The sequence below is a fragment of the Thunnus maccoyii genome, chromosome 18, assembly GCF_910596095.1.
Source record: "Thunnus maccoyii chromosome 18, fThuMac1.1, whole genome shotgun sequence".
Taxonomy (NCBI): domain Eukaryota; kingdom Metazoa; phylum Chordata; class Actinopteri; order Scombriformes; family Scombridae; genus Thunnus; species Thunnus maccoyii.
In genome coordinates, this window is record NC_056550.1 from 10,925,480 (window position 1) to 10,945,455 (window position 19,976).

Genomic DNA, 19,976 nt, shown 5'->3' on the forward strand with positions numbered 1-19,976 from the left:
CCCCTTCTGGTCATTCAACAGCAGTAGTCAGAGCAGGGAATTTCCCTCAGAGTTAAGGAGGCAGGGTAGAGAACAATGTGACTGCTTCTGCTGTTGTAATTTGCCTTCAGCATTGTTACTTTGGACGCTGTTTGTCTGTGAGTATTTTGTTTTATCAATTTTTTGATACTACTTGCATAATATGTTTGCTGTATATTTGTTTTGCTGCAAAATAGCTCTAAAAGTGACTTAATTTATAGCTACCATAGCTGTAAGCTCTTATTAAGAACTGCTTTGCCCTGTGACTCAGTATTTTTTATTTCTTACATAGCCATGTCAGTGTATATGAGTATTGTTTAGATTCTGATTTGTGTCTGCATTTTGTGCTTTGTTGCAGTTTTACAGTAAAATTGTGGATCTTCATTAAATATCCAAGAAAGTTACACCTCATGTTTGACTTCACATTGTTAGCTAACTGTCAAGCTTTGAATAAGGACTATTCATTGCAAGGACAGTATAGTAAAATAGTAAAAGGACAAGAGCACAGCGTGCACAATTAAAAAAGATGTTACAGTATGCAGCAACAATGAGTCTATGGTCAGGCAAATAGTATCAGCCAGCTCCTCAGCAACATGATGAAGGAGCTTTTGCTGCTGCTACAGCTGAAGCTGCTGCCTATGAAGAAGCTAATAAGAGTGAACTTAGTCAAGACTTACTAGACTTACCTCTCAGTTCAGCCTAGTGCACCTCCGAATATGTCCAGCAGTATTCAGAGGCATACTCCAGTGAAATCCTATTCAAGGTTGGTCCCTTAGGCTGCCACAAGATGGCCATAAATGAAGCAGCTGCTTAACATGATGAGAAAAACAGATATGCTAATAAAGAAGAAGTGTCAAACAATAATGACAAAGGGAGGAATTAGAAGATAAAATGTTCTCCTCAGAGCCAACAGGACAGTTATTTTAACTTTCCTAGAACATTCTGAGAACCAAAAAAAAAAACTTCCTGCTGAAAACATTTTAAGGAACGCTTAGGCATAATGTTCTAACAATATTATCAATAAACATTTTGAGGATGTTTTTAGAGAGCGATATCCTAGAACGTTCTGAGAACCAAAAAAAACTTCCTACTGAAAACATTTTAAAGAAAGTTTGGGCGTAATGTTCTAGCAATGTTATCAATAAACATTTTGAAGGTTTTTTTAGAGAACGTTATCCTAGAACGTTTTGGGAACCAAAGGAAAACTTTATGCTGAAAACATTATTAGAACATTAAATGTGACATTCTCATAATGTTTTTAGAACCAAAAATTATTAGCGGGGAGATAAGAGATAATAACACATTTTTAATAACATTATCAATTTAATAAAATGGATTGGTTTAGTCTTCAGAGCAGGTGAAGAGAATTCGCTCTGTGCATGTGTTCAACCCTACAGCACTTAGTCTAGCAACAACTGGAAGAATGTTATGGGTCACCAGAAGTAGTTGAACATGCGCTGCTAAAAATGGATGAAGATTTTCCTAAACTTACTAACAAAGATAATGCCAAGTTAAAATAGTTGGGCAACATTTCTCAGGAGATAAAGTTTGCAAAAGAAGGTGAATAACTGCCAGGCTTGTCTTATTTGAACACAGTTTGTGGAGTAAATCCCATTGTGGTCAAGTTACTTTAGAGTTTGCAGGAGAAATGGATTGCCATGGGATCCAAATATAAGGAGGTATATAGAGTTGCATTTCCCTCTCTCAGTTTTTTCTCCAGCTTTATAAGACAACAGGCAAAAGTAAGAATTGACCCCAGTTTTGCCTTTGCATCCCCCAGCAAACATAGCCTAAAAAAACTGAGAAATACATGAAAGAGCTTCTGTAAATGTACACAAAACTGAGGTTCCACAAGAGTCCTTGACTATCCAGAGTAACTCTGCTGAGAAGAAAATGGAAAGTCCTGATAAGCAATGCCCCATACATAAAAAGCCCCGTACACTCAAAAAATGAGAGAGCTAAACCTGTTGAAGAGTGGATATTATTCCTGAAAGAGAGGCACATTTGTTTCAAGTGTTGTGGGTCAGCTCAGCATGTGGCAAAGGCTGCAGAGAGGCAATTAAGTGTATAGAGCATGGTAGTGAAAAACACATCTCAGAGCTATATCCTGGTCCTCCTCCCACTACAAAAGAAATGAGAGAAGCCGAGAAATATGATGATGGGGTGGTGATGGGGAGTGAAAATGCAGTACATTTGTGGTAATGCAGACAGTTAATGCTCATGCTCCAAAATCAGCCCAGTGTATCCTACTGGAAAAAGTTAGCAAGGAAAATGTATGCACTGCTTGATGAGCAGAGTTTTCTTTTCATCTGTTCAACATCACAACCTCATCAGACCCATACACACTGAAAACCTACTCTGGGGTAACCACAACTATGGGCAGAAGAGCTACAAATTTCACGATTGAATCTCTGGATGGCCAAATACAACTTCCCCTCCCAAATTTAATTGAATGATTCCTGATGACCAGAGAGAGATTCCATCTCCTGATGTGGCATGTTATCACCCACACCAAAAGTGAGTTGCAAACAGGATTCCACTTGTGGATCCAGACGCTCCCATCCTCCTGCTCTTGGGTCAAGATCTTACGCAAGATGACAGGGCAAATCAGTGGACCTTACAGTGCTCCTTATGCGCAATGGCTAGACCTTGGGTGGGTCATTGTGGGTGAAGCCTACTTGGGGACATCTCATAATCCAGACAGCACCTTCCAAGTAACAGAGACCAAGCAATGAAGTGTGTTTTTTCTGTCAGGAAAACATTTGATAAAAAACCTGACATGAAGAGGCAGAACATTGACTTCATGTTGAATATGCTTGAAATGACCATGCAGAGCCTATTGCTCCACTGGAGAAGCATAAAGAAGAAAGAGAGAGAGAGGACATGGCTTTGATGCCAAGCAGTTTGTAGTTAGACAGTTAGTTTTATGTTTATGACGGACTTGCATCTGCACCCACCCATGAAGAGGATACTGACATCTTGACGAAAATCCTTAGCAGAGTCCAACCTGCAATTACATAAGATAGCATCCAACAGCCACAAGGTTATGGAAGTTTTCCAGCTGATGAACAGGCCAAGGATTTTAAAGATTTGTACCTCAGATTGGATGATATACCCCTACATTGCAGCTTAGGAGTCCTGTGGAGCCTTGAAACAGTGGTTCACATTCCAAGTTTCCAAAGAGGAAAAGCTACACACTTGGAGATGTGTTTTAGCCACTCTCAACAGTTTGTATGACCCTTTAGGATCTGTGGCACCTATAGTGACGCAAGGAGAAGCCCTGCTCTCTGAACTCTCAGCTGAAAAATGACTTGGATGAGGAAGAATGAAACAGGTGGAAAGAATCTTTAAAAGATCTTCAACATCTTCAGATAGCAAGGTGTCATGTCCCATTTCCACAGCCCTCCTCCCACAGAGACCTCAGCATCTTTTCAGATGCACCCACAATGGCAGTTGGAGCTGTAGCTTCCGAGCAAAAGTTGTGATTGTTCTCACTGTGCAGCATGAGATCTTCAAGGAAGAATACAAATGTTTCATTGTGAGGCAAGCATTGCCAAAACAAAGTCCACTCACAAAGGTCAACCCCATCATTGATGAAGATGGATTACTCAGGGTTAAAGGCTGTCTGACACTGGCAACTCTCCGGAGGAAGAAAAGCAACCACTTATCTTCCCCCATACTCACCACATTGCTTCTCTCTTGGTGAGATACTACCGTGAGAAAGTAACACACCTGTGCTGCCATATCAAGGAAGAAGAAATCAGAGCGGCAGGACTGTGGATTATTGGTAGCAAACGCCTCGTCTCATCTGTTATCTACAAATGTTTCATCTATTGTAGGCTCAGAGGAATGCTACAGATCCAAAAGAGGGTAGACTTGCCAGCCGGCAGGCTCTCAACAGTCCTGGATGTAATTCTTCTTCAGTCTGCACAGACTTGACTCACACATGAAGTATTGACTACCTTGATGGCTGAGGTGATGGCAATAATGAACGCAAGACCACTAATGCCATTGTCTACAGACCTGGACTTGCCAGCTGTTTTCACACCAGCAATGATCTTGACTCAGAATACAAGTGCTTTATAATCACCTTCTGGCAACTTTGATCCAGCAGCTCTCCACACAAAACCGTGGAAACTGGTTCAGTGTCTCGCAGACACTTTTAGGAAGAGATGCAGTGTGGAATACCTTGCCACTCTTCAGAGTCGAAGAAAATGGAGAGAGGACAAGTCCAGCATCAAAGTTGGAGATGTTATTTTGCTCAAGGATAACCAAGCTCACGTGATTAAATGACCTGTGGGACAGCGCTTTTCCCTCTGTTAGAGTGTGTGTATAATAGCTGAGTAGATTTTTGTGTACTGCCCCCATCTGGTCATTCAACAGCAGTAGTCAGAGAGCAAGGAATTTCCCTCAGAGTTAATGAGGCAGGGAAGAGAGCACAATGTGACTGCTTCTGCTGCTGTAATTTGTCTTCAATATTGTTGCCTTGGACACTATTTGTCTCTGAGTATTTTTTGTCAATCTTTTGATACTACATGCATAATATATTTGCTGTATATTTGTTTTGCTGCAAATTAGCTCTAAAAGTGACTTAATTGATAGTTACCATAGCTGTAAGCTGGTAATAAGAAATGTTTTGCCCTGTGACTCAGCATTTTTTATTTCTTACAGTAATGTCATTGTAATGAGTATTGTTCACATTCTAATTAGTGTTTGCATTTTGTTCTTTGTTGCAGTCTTACACTGAAAACTGTGGATCTTCATTATGTGTCCAAGAAAAGATACACCTTTGGTTTATTGGAGGACTTCATACTATTAGCTAACTGCCTAGCTTTGAATAAAGATTACTCATTGCCGGGACAGTATATGAGCTTTTGTTACAGTGCATCTCTTCCCTCTTTTAAATCTCAACAATAACACACACACATGCACACAGAGAGATTTTTCACATGGTCCTTATTCTATTTACTGGTGATGTAATAAAAAAAATTTTGAGAAAAAGGTGACTTTCTCCTGAGCAGTGATAAATGAACTCTAACAGGGGAAATGAGTCTGCCCACGCTGCAGTTTCTAAAGCCTAATGCAATTGATGAAGGAACACTGAAGGGTGACTCCCCAAGAACAATATGAGTCTGTTGTGGGTTTCTCATATTTTTTTCTCAGTGATTCAGACCAAAAATTCACTCCCAAGTCCCGAGAGTGGCATTATTTCATCTTGATTCTTTGATTTTTCCTCATTAAAAATGGCTTCAGACCTACAGCCTGAGGCAACAAGCTAATTGTGTTTTCTTAGAGGCAAAGGTGCATTTGAACCCTTTAGTGATTTTGAACTCTGATGCTGTTATGTGCTAATAATCACGTTCAGTACTGACTGTAGAGCTTAGTGTGATCAAAGAAAGCAGAGCTGGGTCGGGACCTTGGTGTGTAGTGATCCAGTCTGAGACCTGCTTTGACCTTATTGTCTGTAGCTGCAGGCTCGTTAATTGACTAGGTGTTCGCTAACAGCATCATTCCAGGTTTACCGCCTGTCAGGTCATTAATTATTTGAGCCAAGCAAGAAGGGAAAACCAATACTGTCAGACTAATTTGCTGATTCCTGTATTTTGCCAGAGCTCTGGCTCCCAGTGAGCCATTGGTTTGAAATTGAAGGACAAAAAAATAGAAATTCAAATGAGGTGATGTTTTAAAGTAAACCTACAATGAAATGGGGCATAAAATAGATGGATTTAAAATGTGACCTTGGTGAGGCTGTGCTACATTGGTGGAAACTACTCATACAGAGAATCATTTCAGTGAAAAGAAATCTGAACAATCAGTTTGTTTTGTTCCTGTGACCTTGTATTTGACATTATATAAAGCCAAATATGGTTATATAAAATGTGACTTTGCACAGAGACACACTCTACATTCTATAAAAATGTACATTATTATTACTATTTTTATTATATTATTATAATTTTATTATTATTATTAATTCATAACTTACTCCTGGTCATTCTACTTTTTTATCTGGAATGATTTTCTCCCTCTTTTATTATTTATCCTCACTCCTTTTCTTACCTCTGATTTACATCAGTAATATTTTTCTCAATCTATGTCTTTTTAGTACTTGGTGGCCAAGAATCTCGCGGGGTGCTGAGGAAAATCAGTGACATGCTGGAGGTCATCATGAAGAGGATGGACGCTCTGTCTAAACTGGGTAACACCACTGACACCCACAGGCTGGATGAGCTCAGCTCGGCCCTGGACAGGTAAAGCAAGCACATCTCTCAGACTGTGAATCCTAATTTTACGGAAAGTGTTGCCTTTGTAGTTTTGGTTTAGCATTAGACACAGCCTAGACAAAAGGCAACTGCACAGAAATTAGGAAATTGCTGCTGAGTGGTGAATATATTACTTTGTTCTTCTCACTCTTGAAGAGTAATAGCACTCAGTATTTCAGCTCATCACAGCCTGATATACAGTTTTTGAAAAAAAAAAAGCTCCTTGGGCAGAGTAAGTAAAAGAGGTACACTAGAGGTATGGGGTTGGGGTGGTGTGTATTTGGATAACATTCTATGCCTTTAATGTCAAGGAGTACCTCAGACAAGGGGGATCATGGAGTGAAAATTCCCCTTCACCAGAATTATTCGCAAAATTAGTGCTATATTGTAAAAATAAATCATGAAATAGAAATGTTGAGCTTTAAAGTTCATTCTTGACCTTATAAACAAGATTTGGCAAAATAATCTTACCTGAAGGTCCATTTAGTAGCTTTTCCGGATCATATCACATAATCTTCATCAGCAGAGTTTGCCTGGTTGTATTGTGCTCAAAGAGCTCAGAAAGAATTTGAACACCATGACAACTGGGCAAACTCCATCTTGTGTGATATGATAAAAAGCTCAAGAACAGCTACTAAATGGACCTTGTCATTTTGTCAACTGCAATCCAAATGCAGATTTTAAATAATTTTCAAATCACGTCACAGTTAAGAGTTTGACATTACTGTGGTAACAAATAGCAGTGAGTCTTTAGGCTACTTAATCACTATGATGATTTATTTATGAAGCAAATTTAAAATGTATGCTTATTTTGAGTGGTTACTTTTATTAGATGTGTATGTTCATCTGTTTGCTGTGTCAATGGCGTGATAAAAGAAACAAAATGGAAATTAACGTCATGAAAGTCTAAATTATTTATTGTACAGTTTGTACAACTGTCAAAGTTGAACTTGAGGTGGTCTAAAGAATATTCTATCTATTTCTCCAGCTCGACCTGTGTGCTAAAGGTGAATTTCATTGGCATAGTAATGATAAGATAAAAATACATGGAAGCTGAAGAGGACCTGTGAGATATAGTGTGGAGAAAGGAAGAGGGCCAAGTAAGGAGCCTTGGGGCATCCCAGTAGAGCAGGTGCATGCAATGACAAGAGCCTTGTGTTGCATACATTGGTGTTGAAGAAGATGATATGTGTTAGAACAACCCCATCCCTCTCTTTGGGAAGAAATAAAAGAGACTGTCATATATAAAAAAAGAAAGAGCAGAGGTCTTGCTGGACATGTTGAAGCTGCCAACCCAGAGTCATGTGTGTGCTCTGCGGTTGCCACAGCAACAGACCTTTTCTCATGCACACACCTGCTCAGGATTTGAGGAGAGGAAGCTCCCTTCTGTTTTTGCCTTTGCTGTCCATTTCCCTCCTGGACATCGCCTCCGTCTTCCACATAGCTGTGAAATATCTCTTCTGAAATCCACCTCAGTAAAGCCTGCACTCTCACACACACAATAATGTAATCACCTCTCTTAATGTAGCAAAAGGTATTGTAATAAAGTTTGTCATTTAATGTTAATGTTAATATTGCTGGCCACTGCTGACTGGAAGTAATGAACAATGATAGAAGAGGTGCACCACCTCATCAGACCTGACTCCTGCTTTTCTGAATCCTAGGGGAAAAATATTGATTGTATTCTGCATTTTATCATTTTTTTATCTGCAGTTTGATATTACACTTACAGAATTTAATTTACTCCACAAAATGCCCTTTGGATATACTCAAAGTTATATAGTTATATAGTTCAAACAATCATTTAATTGGCCTCTTAGGGAATAAACTGGAAATGTTACAGTGACAAAGGCCAACAAGTTTTTAAATTCAACTTGGTGGTGGAAATATTTCTAATGATAATCTTTCTTGGCTCGATTTTGGCTCGTTCAGGTGATTAAAAATCTCTGTCAGGGCCAACCCTAGAGATTAGTGTGAGATCTTCAGGCAGGAAACACTTTGCCCACATGGTATGCTGTTCAAAAAGTAATTATGTTGTCCTCTTGCTCTTTAACAGCTGATAGACTCTCTTGGGTCAAAGTCCCTGCAATGTAAATATGGGCTGGTTGTGTGTGACACCACGAATGTCTGTCTGCACAAGTAAAGGGTTTTGTTCCACTGCATAATATCACTGCTCGCTCTCTCTGTGCATGCGCATGTATGTGTGTGTGTGTGTGTGTGTGTGTGTGTATGCACACTATACTGTAGGCCAGTGTGTGTGTGTAATTGGCAATTCATTTGTGCTGACCTGATGCTCTAAAGGATACTGTAGAAGAGAAGGTTTGGCTACCACTTGCCTCTTGGGCACTACATGGAAAAATGAAATTGGGGTTTAGGATTATTTTAAGTTTTGCATATAAACACAGTTATATTGCTTTCCTCTGGCACACACACACACACACACACACACACACACACACACACACACACACGCACAATGAAATACATGCTGCCTCAATGAAATCTGAGTTTTACCGCTTGATCTGCATCCAATGCAGAGCCACCATTTCATTCGTTTTTTTATAAATTTCCTGAATATACATATTCTGAGTTCTGAGCAATGTAAATTCCAGAAATACTACTACATAACAAGAGAGGTCATTAAAATAATTCATTTTAGTATTTGTTTTCATGTAAAGCATGGCAATGATAGAATAGTTACACTGGTTAACACTGGTCGAATATAATGGGCAGCACACATCATCATCAAGTCATGTGGTGATGTGCAAAGTTTGGGGTTAAGTTTTACTTTTCTCTGAAGTTGTTACATGTTAGATGTATTGGTTTTGCTCTGCATATGTGTTGAGCTGTGTAAAAACAAGGATCTCACTTTAAAGGACTTCCACAAATTTAATGGGATCCACCGGCAACTGTGAACATTATGTATTCACAGGCTCTCCTCTTGCAAAGTACAACTAAGTGCAACACATATAGTCTGAAAATATGACTATTACTATAGTTTCTCTCTAAAAACTTAAACATACACAAAAGTGTATGTAGAAAAAATACCACAAAATAAGTCTTCAACTAGTCACTACAGGATTTTACAAAAACTTACAACACTAGCTTCTAGTGCTAAATTGATTAGTTAATTAAATAATAATAAAAAATTAAATAATAATCATTTATCAAAAACAAAGTCAAGCATTTGCTGGTGTCTGTTTTTAAAATGTGAACATTTGCTTATTTCCTCTGTGTATACGATTGTAAATTGAAGGTTTTGGACTATTAGACAAAAAAAGGGAAAATATATCTGGTATCTTTTTCTTTAAAGGTTCATTTTTGCACAGAACGATAACATTTTGGTTAGACATTTTTCCTTTCTCTCCAAAGTTTTGGATGATTTGACATGTTATAGATTTCTGAAATCTGTTGAAACTATAATACTATACTCTAACCCCTCCTCTTCTCTTTATTCTCTCCGTGTTTCATCCCCCATATCTCCTTCCCCATTGTAAATATTGGTTCTTGATTGTTTTCCCAACAGCTTTTAGGCCACAGAGGTCAAGTGCAGTAAAACACTGAACAACCTTCTTTTTTATTTCCCTCAAGGACCCACTTTAATATGCTCAGCCATGTTTTTGTCTCAACAAATAAATTATCTGTCAGTGTTTAAAAGCTTTTTCGATTTCACGCCTAAAGTTCTAGACAATTAACATTTCTGCTGCTACTTCACGCTCACTGTGAGGGCTGGAAAAACAGCAAATGCTGGACAAAAGGAAGCTATAAAAGAAATGTAGTGTCCTCTTTCTTTTTAAGGTGCCTGATTGCAGTTTGAAAAGAATTCGGGACATTAAATATGCTTGTTGCCGGAACATTTTTAGATATTCTCTTCCTCTTTGTGTGCCAGGATTCAGCCTATAGGGCTAGTGGAGCGGATCCAGGCCATAGCTCAGAACATGTCTGACATGGCGGTGAGGGTGGAGCAGATCCTACAGCGCAGCATGGCCAGCAACAGAGGTAGGATTTAAAATGCATGCACGCACACACACACACACACACACAAAGCCTGCCCACTGCCCACTCATATACCTGGAGAATACCAAATATAGCTGTAGCCCTTCAGATGAATCCCCCCCTGTCCATTTCAAATCCATCCAATCTGAAAACACTTTCCTCTCTGCCCACATAAGCCTGACTGTCAAGCCTGGATCCAGTCTAACACTTGAATGCACAATTTATGTCTAACTTGCACCCCCTGATTGATCATATAGAACATGACAGACATTATTCATGGCACATTGCCCGCTCAAATAGCAAGCCACAATTTGTGTCAGGGTGCAGAAGCTCCAGCGAACCATGGCACATACAGTGCTCCACTGTTGCTGCCATATCATAACCACATGAAAGCATGGATGTTTAAATCATGATGATGAATTACCTTCTTGTTAATGGGGTCCATGTCTGTCAGCTCCCTTTATTAGCCTTCATCCTCAATTTCTTTATTGGGTGCAGAATAGAAATTGGACATCATGTTTAATCCAGGATTCAGCTCCTCCCCTGTATCCACTACATTGCTCTTTGTGACAGAAAACAATTCAATACACTGTCTCATTAATGTGTCAGATACTTTTTCTGGTGACATAATGTCTGGTATCATTTAAATAAAGCTGATCTGAACCTGGCTACGTGTAGACAGCAGCAGGCAGCCACACTTTTCATCGTGAGAGGTCTGTCGTTATCATGCTAATCAGACAGAATGGCTGGCAATTATTTGTCTGTGATTGTGCTCTTCGACGCTTGGCAGGATGCTGGCAGAGGAGCTGCAACCGCTCCTTTAATTAGGCTCCGTAGCACTGGGCTTCGAGGAGAAGAAAGGAAGGGAGAGGAAGGAGGGGAGAGGTAGAAAGAAAAGAGAGTCAACTGAGCGATAGAAAGAGGCAGGAAAGATGGAAGGGGGAGCGAGAAAGAAGAGGGGGGAGAGATGATGATTTTTATGAATCACACTAATGCAATCTATCTATAGTAAATCCAGTGAGTGGGTTGGAACAGAGACGTGGCCATTCAACAGGGGAGGCCGAGCTCTTACAGGAGCTTGTTAGCCAGCCATACTCTCTAATTTATCTTTGTTCATCCCAAAGGCTGTACTGTATACTGTAATGCATAAGACAAGCGGACTTAATGCCCAGAGGAAACAATAAGGTTAAGACCCAATCAGTCAATATTAACTGTTAAGTCTTATGATCAATAGGGACCACCAAAAGAAGTGATAATTCTGTTTTGTGTTGCAAAGTTAAACCTTACATAAAACAAGACATATTGTTAGAGTTTTTATACTAATAAGGTTGACAGAAATGCACAAAATACATGTTCTTCTCAGCTTCCTCTTTATGTTTCTCTCTCAGCTTTTTCTGCTGATTTGTGCCGATGTCTGATCTGTGGTCTTTTGTTGGAGTGCAAAGGCTTTGATAAACACCCTGCATTTTTCTTTCTCTAGTAAGGGATGGTACATTAGGACAATGCGAGATTCCTAAAGATCCCCGTTATCCAGACTGCCCCAGTAAGATGGATGTAAGTCTTCATATCTCACTTTAAATCCAAACAATTTCACACAGAGCAAATATCCCTTTGTCCTCTCTTTTTCTCTCTCTTGGTGACTCACCTTGGTGCAACATAAATTTTGTGTAATAAGATAAGAGGATGTTTAAGAGCTCCTTGTGGAGCACCGGGTCCTCGTTGCAACACATTATACCCAGTGACAGCAAAGAAACACAGAATATAGAAAAGAATGAGAATGAAACAATATAAGGTTATGGAAAAACATTGTATATGCATGCATTGTATTTATTACAGCCTTAACAGGTTGTTCAAACTAGCAGCAGAAAATACAGCATGTACAATACAAGCATGTACACTACAGCTTTTCATCAGAACAGTGCATGGCAAAAGATTTGTTGACCTGAACCTCTGAAACAAAATCATTCTGACAAGAGCCAATTATAAGCTGTCAATTATTAGGGATACTTGCCCTCAGAGCATCAGTTAATTAAGCAATTAATAAAGACAACGGATAATTCTTTCTGCGCATGTATCCAGTAATGAAGGATTCAACATGGGCATCAAATTGAAGTTGAAGTTAAAATGTTAAAAAGTCCCCTCTGGCTTCACATTTTGTCAGCTGAAATGATGAGTGTACATAATGCTAATACCTTTATAGTTTTGTTAGTATGTACTTGAGACAACAGATTGAGTCTTTGCTTTCCAGTGGATGCGCGCTCGTTGGACCTCGGACCCTTGCTATGCGTTTTATGGCGTGGACGGCTCTGACTGTTCCTTTCTCATCTACCTGAGCGAGGTGGAGTGGTTCTGCCCCCCGTTGGCCTGGAGGAACCAGACTGCTACACCCACCTTCAAGCCTCCACCCAAGAGACAGGTATGATGTCTTTCAGTTTAATTTCACAACACAGCACACAACACAGATCTCTCTCAATACATTTTTTATTTTCTGTCAGGTGAAAAGAACCGACTCAGCTGAGGGGGCACATGGTGGTCTAAACTCTCCTCATGCAAACAGACACTTCCATGATCCATTGTCTTGGACCAAATTGGATGGAAATGGGTCAAAATGAACAATGCAAAACATCAAGGTGCTCTACCCCTTCTGTAGATTTGGCAGCTTGACACTGATGCTACAGAGAGCTTTTAACTTGTTCTCTAATGCATAGAATTTATCACTTCATCCTTCCAAATCAATCACAAGCCACACTTTTTGATTGATAACCTCCTGGGACAATCAGAACATCCCACAGTATCCTGCTGTGCTAACTGTCATTCCCAGTTTTCATTGCTGCTGCATCTGTCTTTCCTGTCACCTTTAGATTTTTTGTTTCAGCGTCAACACATGACGTACTTTACAATCACTCCTCAAGGTCTACCCCACTCCTCGCCTCCTCCCCTTTTTGTCCCCAGAGTAATGTACACCTGGCACAACAGGCCCTGATGTGAATTCATTCTGCAACTCTACCTTCTGCTCTAATTGACAGCCTGTATTCACTGAGACTAATCCCAAGGCTTCCCCTGGGTACTCTGCATTTTGCTGTGGCATACACAAGTTGCTCTTGAGAGCAATAATTCACCTGCATTGTGAGAGTATAGTACAGCTCTGCATATTGATTTAGTCTTTGAGAGAATTCTTTTATATTGTATGTGTATTTGAGAGAGACAGACAGTTTTGTGTTTATGTGTATCAGATTACTCTTCTTTATATTTATAAGTACTCTGTGCTTCTGCATGCTGTTACTTCATTGATTAATACTCCGATGCTGGCCTTGCGCTGTGATGCAGTGATTATAGCAGGCAGAGGAGGAGATGTAAAATGAGAGCAGACTATTTATGAGGATGATCCAGGAATCCCTCAGGCAACCTGTCTGAGAGGCCTGGCCGCAGGGCACTAGCAGATAACAACATATGACAGGCTTTCTTTTTTTCAAATTTGAGTTAGAATATGTAGAAAATAATAAGTAAGAAAACAAAGCAAGAATAACCAATAAAATGAACAGTAAACATATACAGCAAATTCTCAATAAACATAAATAGATATTACATGTCCGAAAAGGAGAAGGAAGCAGTATACACTTACATGGTCCTACCCCTTTTCTATAACTGAAATGTTTATCATATATACACTGACAAAAATTTCCGAAATGTTTATCCTATTTACACATACATAGTCATCATGCAGATGCCCATACAGCATGTCCCAACACTTACAGAGAACCCCCAAAAAACGATAACAACAACAACAACAACAGTCCTGAGAGAAACAAGGCCTCTTCCTCATCTCTGTACCACTCAAAAAATATTCTTTGTGCACCTTCTTGAACTGATGTATATTTGTATTTTGCTTTAGTTCTACATCTAAACCATTCCACAAACTCAACCCACAAACTGAAATACACATACACTTTAGAGTGGTACGAACACAATGTTTTTTCAAATTAAATTTTCCTCTTAAGTTGTAACCCCCCCTCTCTGTCTCTCTCTGTTGCCAGAAAGAAAATTACTTCTTGCTTTGTACATTATTTGTGCAGTCTTAAATTCTACCAGAACCATGAACTTCAAAGCATGTGTCTTTAAAAACAGCTTGTTAGTGTGTTCACGAAACCCTACATTATTTACTATCCTCATGGCTCTTTTTTGTCATATGTATAATGAGTGTGTGGTGCTTTTGTACGTGTTACCCCACACCTCCACACGGTAATTCAGATATGGTAATACAAGTGAACAATACACAGTGTATAACGCTTCATAATTCAATATATGCCTTGTTTTTCACAGAACTGCAATGCTCCTTGCCACATTTCCTCGCACATATCTTGTATGAGGTTTCCAGCAGATTTTGTGTTCTAATATTTTACCTAGAAATTTATTTTAATATACTCTTTCTATATTAACATTGTCTATCATCACTACAGTGTTTATTTTACAATTTCCAAACAGCATAAGGTTAGTTTTGTTCAAATTTAATGATTTGTTTATGTCAAACCACCATTTTAATTTACTAATTTCAGTCATAAACACTTCCAAAAGCTGCTGCTAATTTTCCCCAGAGTGAAAAAACATTGGTGTTGTCCGCAAATAAAACAAATTTCAGTGTCTTTGATACCCTACATATGTAATTTATGTACAAAGTGAACAATTTCGGGCCTAATACTGACCCCTGTGGGACTCCACAAGTAATATCTATACATGTTGATTTGTACTCCCCTATCTTTACAAATCGTTGCCTGTTTCCTACATAGCTTTTCAACCAATTCAGCACAACCCCTCTAATACCACACCTTTCCATTTTATTGAGTAATATATTGTGATCAATGGTATCAAATTTTTTTTTTTAGATCTATAAATACTCCCACTGCGTACTTCTTTTTGTCAGTACAATAAGTTAGTTTCTTAACTCAATTAGTGCCGTAGATGTGATGTATTTGTTCTAAATCTACTTTATACTGACTGTCAGTAAACAATTCATGCTTGTCAACTGAAACGTCTAACCTCTCAGTGAGAGGGAGAATTTTTCCAACACCTTAAAGAACTGCGAAAGTAAAGACACAGGCCTGTAATTAGTAAAGTAATGTCTATCCCCTCCTTCTAACATAACCTCATTATGTTAGCTTATTTTTATATTTTTCATGTTTCTGTGCCCTATACAGTCGTAAAAGCCACCACTCACTCCAATGAAAATAGTTCCACTTGTATAAACAGCCTATTTTGTAGTAGTCTTTGAGCATCCCTCCCCTTCTGCCTCAGGCCAACTTATAAATCTTAATGCCAGCCTTTAGTATTTTGCAGTGTAGAACTAAGGAAAAGATCAAATCAAGAGTTCTCTACACGTTTTTTACTGCTCCTGTCATCCAGGCTGCCTTCCAGTCTGACATTGGGACTCTGCTGGAGCAGGTGGGCACCGGGAAGGAATCTCTGAGCTTCATGAAGAGACGCATACGCAGGCTGGCAGCACAGTGGGCCTCTGCTGCTCGACGGCTAGATGACAAGCTCCGCAACCACTGGAGAGAGCAGAAAAGGGTGAATATGAGGCACACAAATATGCATCTGCACACACTAGAGGATAAAAGTGTAGGACAGGAGAACAAGTCTGTGTTGCGGTTTCATCTTTTTAAAGTGTTGTGGTTGCAAAAGACTGCAGGTGATGAGCCAGTTAAAGTCCTTTTCTCAGCTACAAAAGATTTTTATTTTACCGTAATTCTAGAAACGTATTCCTTCGCTCCTAATTTGATGTAAGGATATGTTCTGTTTAGGTATAAAAAGAAAAAAAAAAGTCAAAACACTTCAAGGCACAAGATGTTTTGGATCAAACAATTTTGAGAAAGCCAGACAGTCCTTTAATGCTCACATGCTACTCTCCCAAGTTACCAGAACAGCTGTGACATTTTGTTGGACTAACATTTTCCTCTCTTAATTTGGGCTACTCAGTGTGAGGTGGGGTATGTTGAGTTAAAGACATGAGTAGATAATGAAGGAGGCTAACTCCTCACAGGGATTGATTGGCTTTAGTGCACTTTCACCGCTGACATTTACAGGGACATTTCCACAAGGTGCCAAAGAGCACCGCCTCCTGCCTGATGAAAAGGCAATGACATTAAATTTCTCCTGGTGTATATGTTAAAACCTTTACAAGATCACTTTTAAGAAAATGACCTGGAAGAGTGCTTTTTTGTTGTTTGTTTGTTTTTTTTTCTTTTGTGGTTGTAATTTGGAGGACTTATTGTAGTTTTTTGTATTAAATGCATGTTTTTATTCTTGAGGTGGATAAATTGCACATAAAAAAAGACACACAATAATTGTTAAATGTCTTTCATTAAGATTTACACCATTTTATATGACAATATACGATACAGCACATCCCACACTATCAACTCAGTTTTCCAAACCACCTTCATCCTTCGATTGCTGTTATTTTTGCTTTTTTTTTTGGCTGTTTCATATGTTGATGACACTATGATTTGTATGGTGTTGAAATATTCTTCTGTTGCTGCCTGCAGGGTGCCAACAGTGTTCTTTTGCCGTGTGCTGCTCAATTTATTTATTTTTTGCTCCAGAACACAGTTGTAAAAATAGTAATTCATCTGAGCCAACTAATCATCGATTCACTTTGTTTCAGACCCAAAGAGGTTAAAAAACATGACACTGTCAGTATCACTATCTAATCTTCACTTTAACAATCTCAAAATGAATAAATAAACTCCACCAGCTTCATCAAAACTCTAACATTTAATGTTTGCAGCTTTTGGTAGGATTTATTATTTATGTTGTACTAACAGTGTAACAGTACTGTACTTACTGGTATATACATGTAGGTACAAGAGAACAAGATGTGAAGTTAGGGAATAAGGAGGTAAAAATCTGGAAATTAAAAAAATATTTATACTGTAGGTACTGTTTAATGTAATGGGTACCTATTTTAATGTTACAGGAAGTGTATGACCTACTGAGCAACAAGCAACAAATTTGGGAGGAACTTAGAGAACTTATACTGTAATTTTTTTTTAAAACAACAAGTATTTATTCTATTATCACAGGGTACAGTATGATCATTACTGAGCAATAAAGCTGGAAGTTTGGGGGAAGGTGGGGTAATGAGTTCTGTAGCACTTTGTGAATCTCAATACAGTAGGCAGAAAAGCATTTGTGTGACAAGATTTCTACCGTAAATACAGCTGAACTAAAAACAAGGAGTGTCCATTTATGGCTAAGGTAGTGGTGGAAGATGATCTGATTTAAGTTGTTACTGTGCAATATGTAACTTATTTAAAAAAAAACAAACAAACTACAGTGTAAATTCTTTGTAAGTTCCCAGTTTGTTACCTCCTTATTGCCTAACTTCACATTGTGTTCCCTTGTACATGTATGTTTCAGTATGCTCTGTACTGGTACACTGTATATTGGGAAAAAATTTTCTGTACATTGCGGGCTGTAAAATTATAAAATTTAGTTTACTGCTACATCAATTTTTATGGTTCTCTCTTTTAAACTGGTGCTTTATAGTCTCCCATCATTATGGAAGTGTAATACTAAAATCACTGGAATACCACTTTAAGTTATTTGTAAAATCATGACCAAGATATTTGAACTTATTATGTTATGATATGTTAACTGATTATGTTTATTTTCTCCCCTCTTTACATGTTTACATTGCTCTTTTAAGCGTTAAATCTGATGTCAGCACCATAGTGGGAACATGTTCTGTATGTACTCAACACTGTTAAAGATCAGCACTGCAAGGAAAACATACACAGTAACTAAATCATTTGCATCCATAAAATGATTCATTACAAAAGCAAAAACACAACCTTATCTGGGGCATTTCAAGTTTGTTTTTGCCTGAAGCTCCGCTCATCTCTGACCCTTTTTCAACACATTTCCCTCTGCAGCATCCTTAATTAATATAGCACAGTGTCACTATTTGTAGGCTTGTTTCATAGTAAAGTGGACTAAAGTGAAGAAATATGTAGATCTCACTTTCACCAGATCATTTATGAACATGTGGAGAGTTCTACACAAATCCCTATGTAGTTGAAAAGTGGCGTGAAACTTAAAAAGCTGGAATGAAACATGAGGAATGATAGAAATTCATTTGTAGTGTTTTGCTTTTTGCAAACGAGCTGACAGTACCCTTCTGCTTTTTTAAAATCTGTTTCTTTCATCGGCCAGAAAGCTTTTTCAGTTGGATAAATCAAAGCCTGTTCTGTAACATCACACTTGTCCCAAATGCCTGCTTCTTCCTCACCAGGGAGCGAGCTTTGTTTATTGTAATGGTGTGTTTGACAGTAATGGTTACTGTCCATTAACCAGGCCCTGCTGGCTTGGCTTTCATCGCTGGAACACTGAGTGCTGTTGAGAAAACAGAAATAGACTGATTTGTTGAAAAGAGAGATGTTTTATGGAAGGTCTCTGTCCCACCTGTCTTGTTTTTTTCCTACTTTCTCTTCTGTCTTTCTGTTCTTGGTGTGCACTGTGCTTTCAGCGTTTGAGTGCAGAAACAAGTTTCTACTCTACCCTCTTATAGTCTTTATTCAGTATCCATGTCCAATGGAGTTAGTTATGAACCATTAGTTATGTCACGGTCACATTACATCAGGTTGTATTTTAACTGGAGGCACAGTGACTTGAACATGATGACTTACTTGCGTCCAGGATGAATTATTGAGGCTGTATTGGGTGGTTCTGGCATTAGCACTGGCATTAGTTATAAAATTTAAATCTGAAAGTCTGGCTCAGTGAGATATGAACCAGACCAGAGTGTAACACAGGAGAGTTTAGATGCTAATATGACTTTATGCCTCTCAAAGTCTCATTAACATCTCTTTAATCTCGGCCTTGTTGATGTAAAATGAAACATGAATCTTCAGCTGCATGGTCTATTAGTCTCCTCAGAGTTATTCAGAAAATCTTTGGAGGATGGTGTAGGAGACATTTGAAAACATGACAGCTAGAAAAAATGTTTTCCAGTAAGACAATTTGAAGGAAAAACCAAGAATCAAGCTTGACGATGTGTGTGTTTGTCTAAACAGAAAGGGTTCACGTTGATGTCTGTTGTGTCAGTTATCAGTCACTTTCACACCCCTAAACAAATAATGTTGGTGAGTAAATATGTGGTCTAGTAGATGAATAAAGTTGTCATTGAAAGTTTTTTCAACACAAAAGTAACTGTGAAAAAAATTCAATGCTGTCATCTTTTGAAAAATCTAATTTCATTACATATTTAACAGCCTGGAAATTCCATCCTTCCCCATCAGCAATTAAACTGCTTGTGTGCTATTCTGCATATCAATTAGCTCACAGCAGGTCAATTTTCAATCAACTTTATGCACAGTTGATTGTACTTCCTGGGAGTTGCATTGGTGGTTTCTTGCTTTCATTAGATACTCAATTATATTTAAAATCTGACATCACTGATCCATGCCAAATATCTAAATTTATTCATAGAAGTGTATGTGAACTTTCTGAAGCGTTAGTGAAAAACTGCTCTCATATAATCTCAATTATTCACCACGGAGGAGATCGTCTGAATAGAAAAATCAAAAATTGATGGAAATAATGGCTCGCTCTCTACAATAACAGTGCAGAAATAGTTTAACAAAAGCGCATTAATTGCATTAACAAAACACACTGTGCTCTTCGCTTCTCCTGCCTTGACTTTTC

At 38.6% G+C, this 19,976-nt stretch overlaps 1 protein-coding gene across 3 annotated transcripts in view; it reads left to right on the forward strand.

Annotated features, from left to right (window-relative positions):
• Positions 1–19,976, forward strand: part of LOC121884998 (alpha-1,6-mannosylglycoprotein 6-beta-N-acetylglucosaminyltransferase B) — a 63,883-nt gene that overhangs the window by 11,011 nt on the left and 32,896 nt on the right. For 2 of the 3 annotated variants that reach the window (XM_042394155.1, XM_042394154.1), the window contains 5 exons: positions 6,125–6,269; positions 10,171–10,280; positions 11,758–11,831; positions 12,526–12,693; positions 15,675–15,839. In XM_042394155.1, the coding sequence (XP_042250089.1) occupies positions 6,125–6,269; positions 10,171–10,280; positions 11,758–11,831; positions 12,526–12,693; positions 15,675–15,839 (662 nt within the window). Of the gene's footprint in view, positions 1–51; positions 138–6,124; positions 6,270–10,170; positions 10,281–11,757; positions 11,832–12,525; positions 12,694–15,674; positions 15,840–19,976 lie in introns of those variants that run through there. The other variant, XM_042394156.1, reaches the window with a different exon arrangement.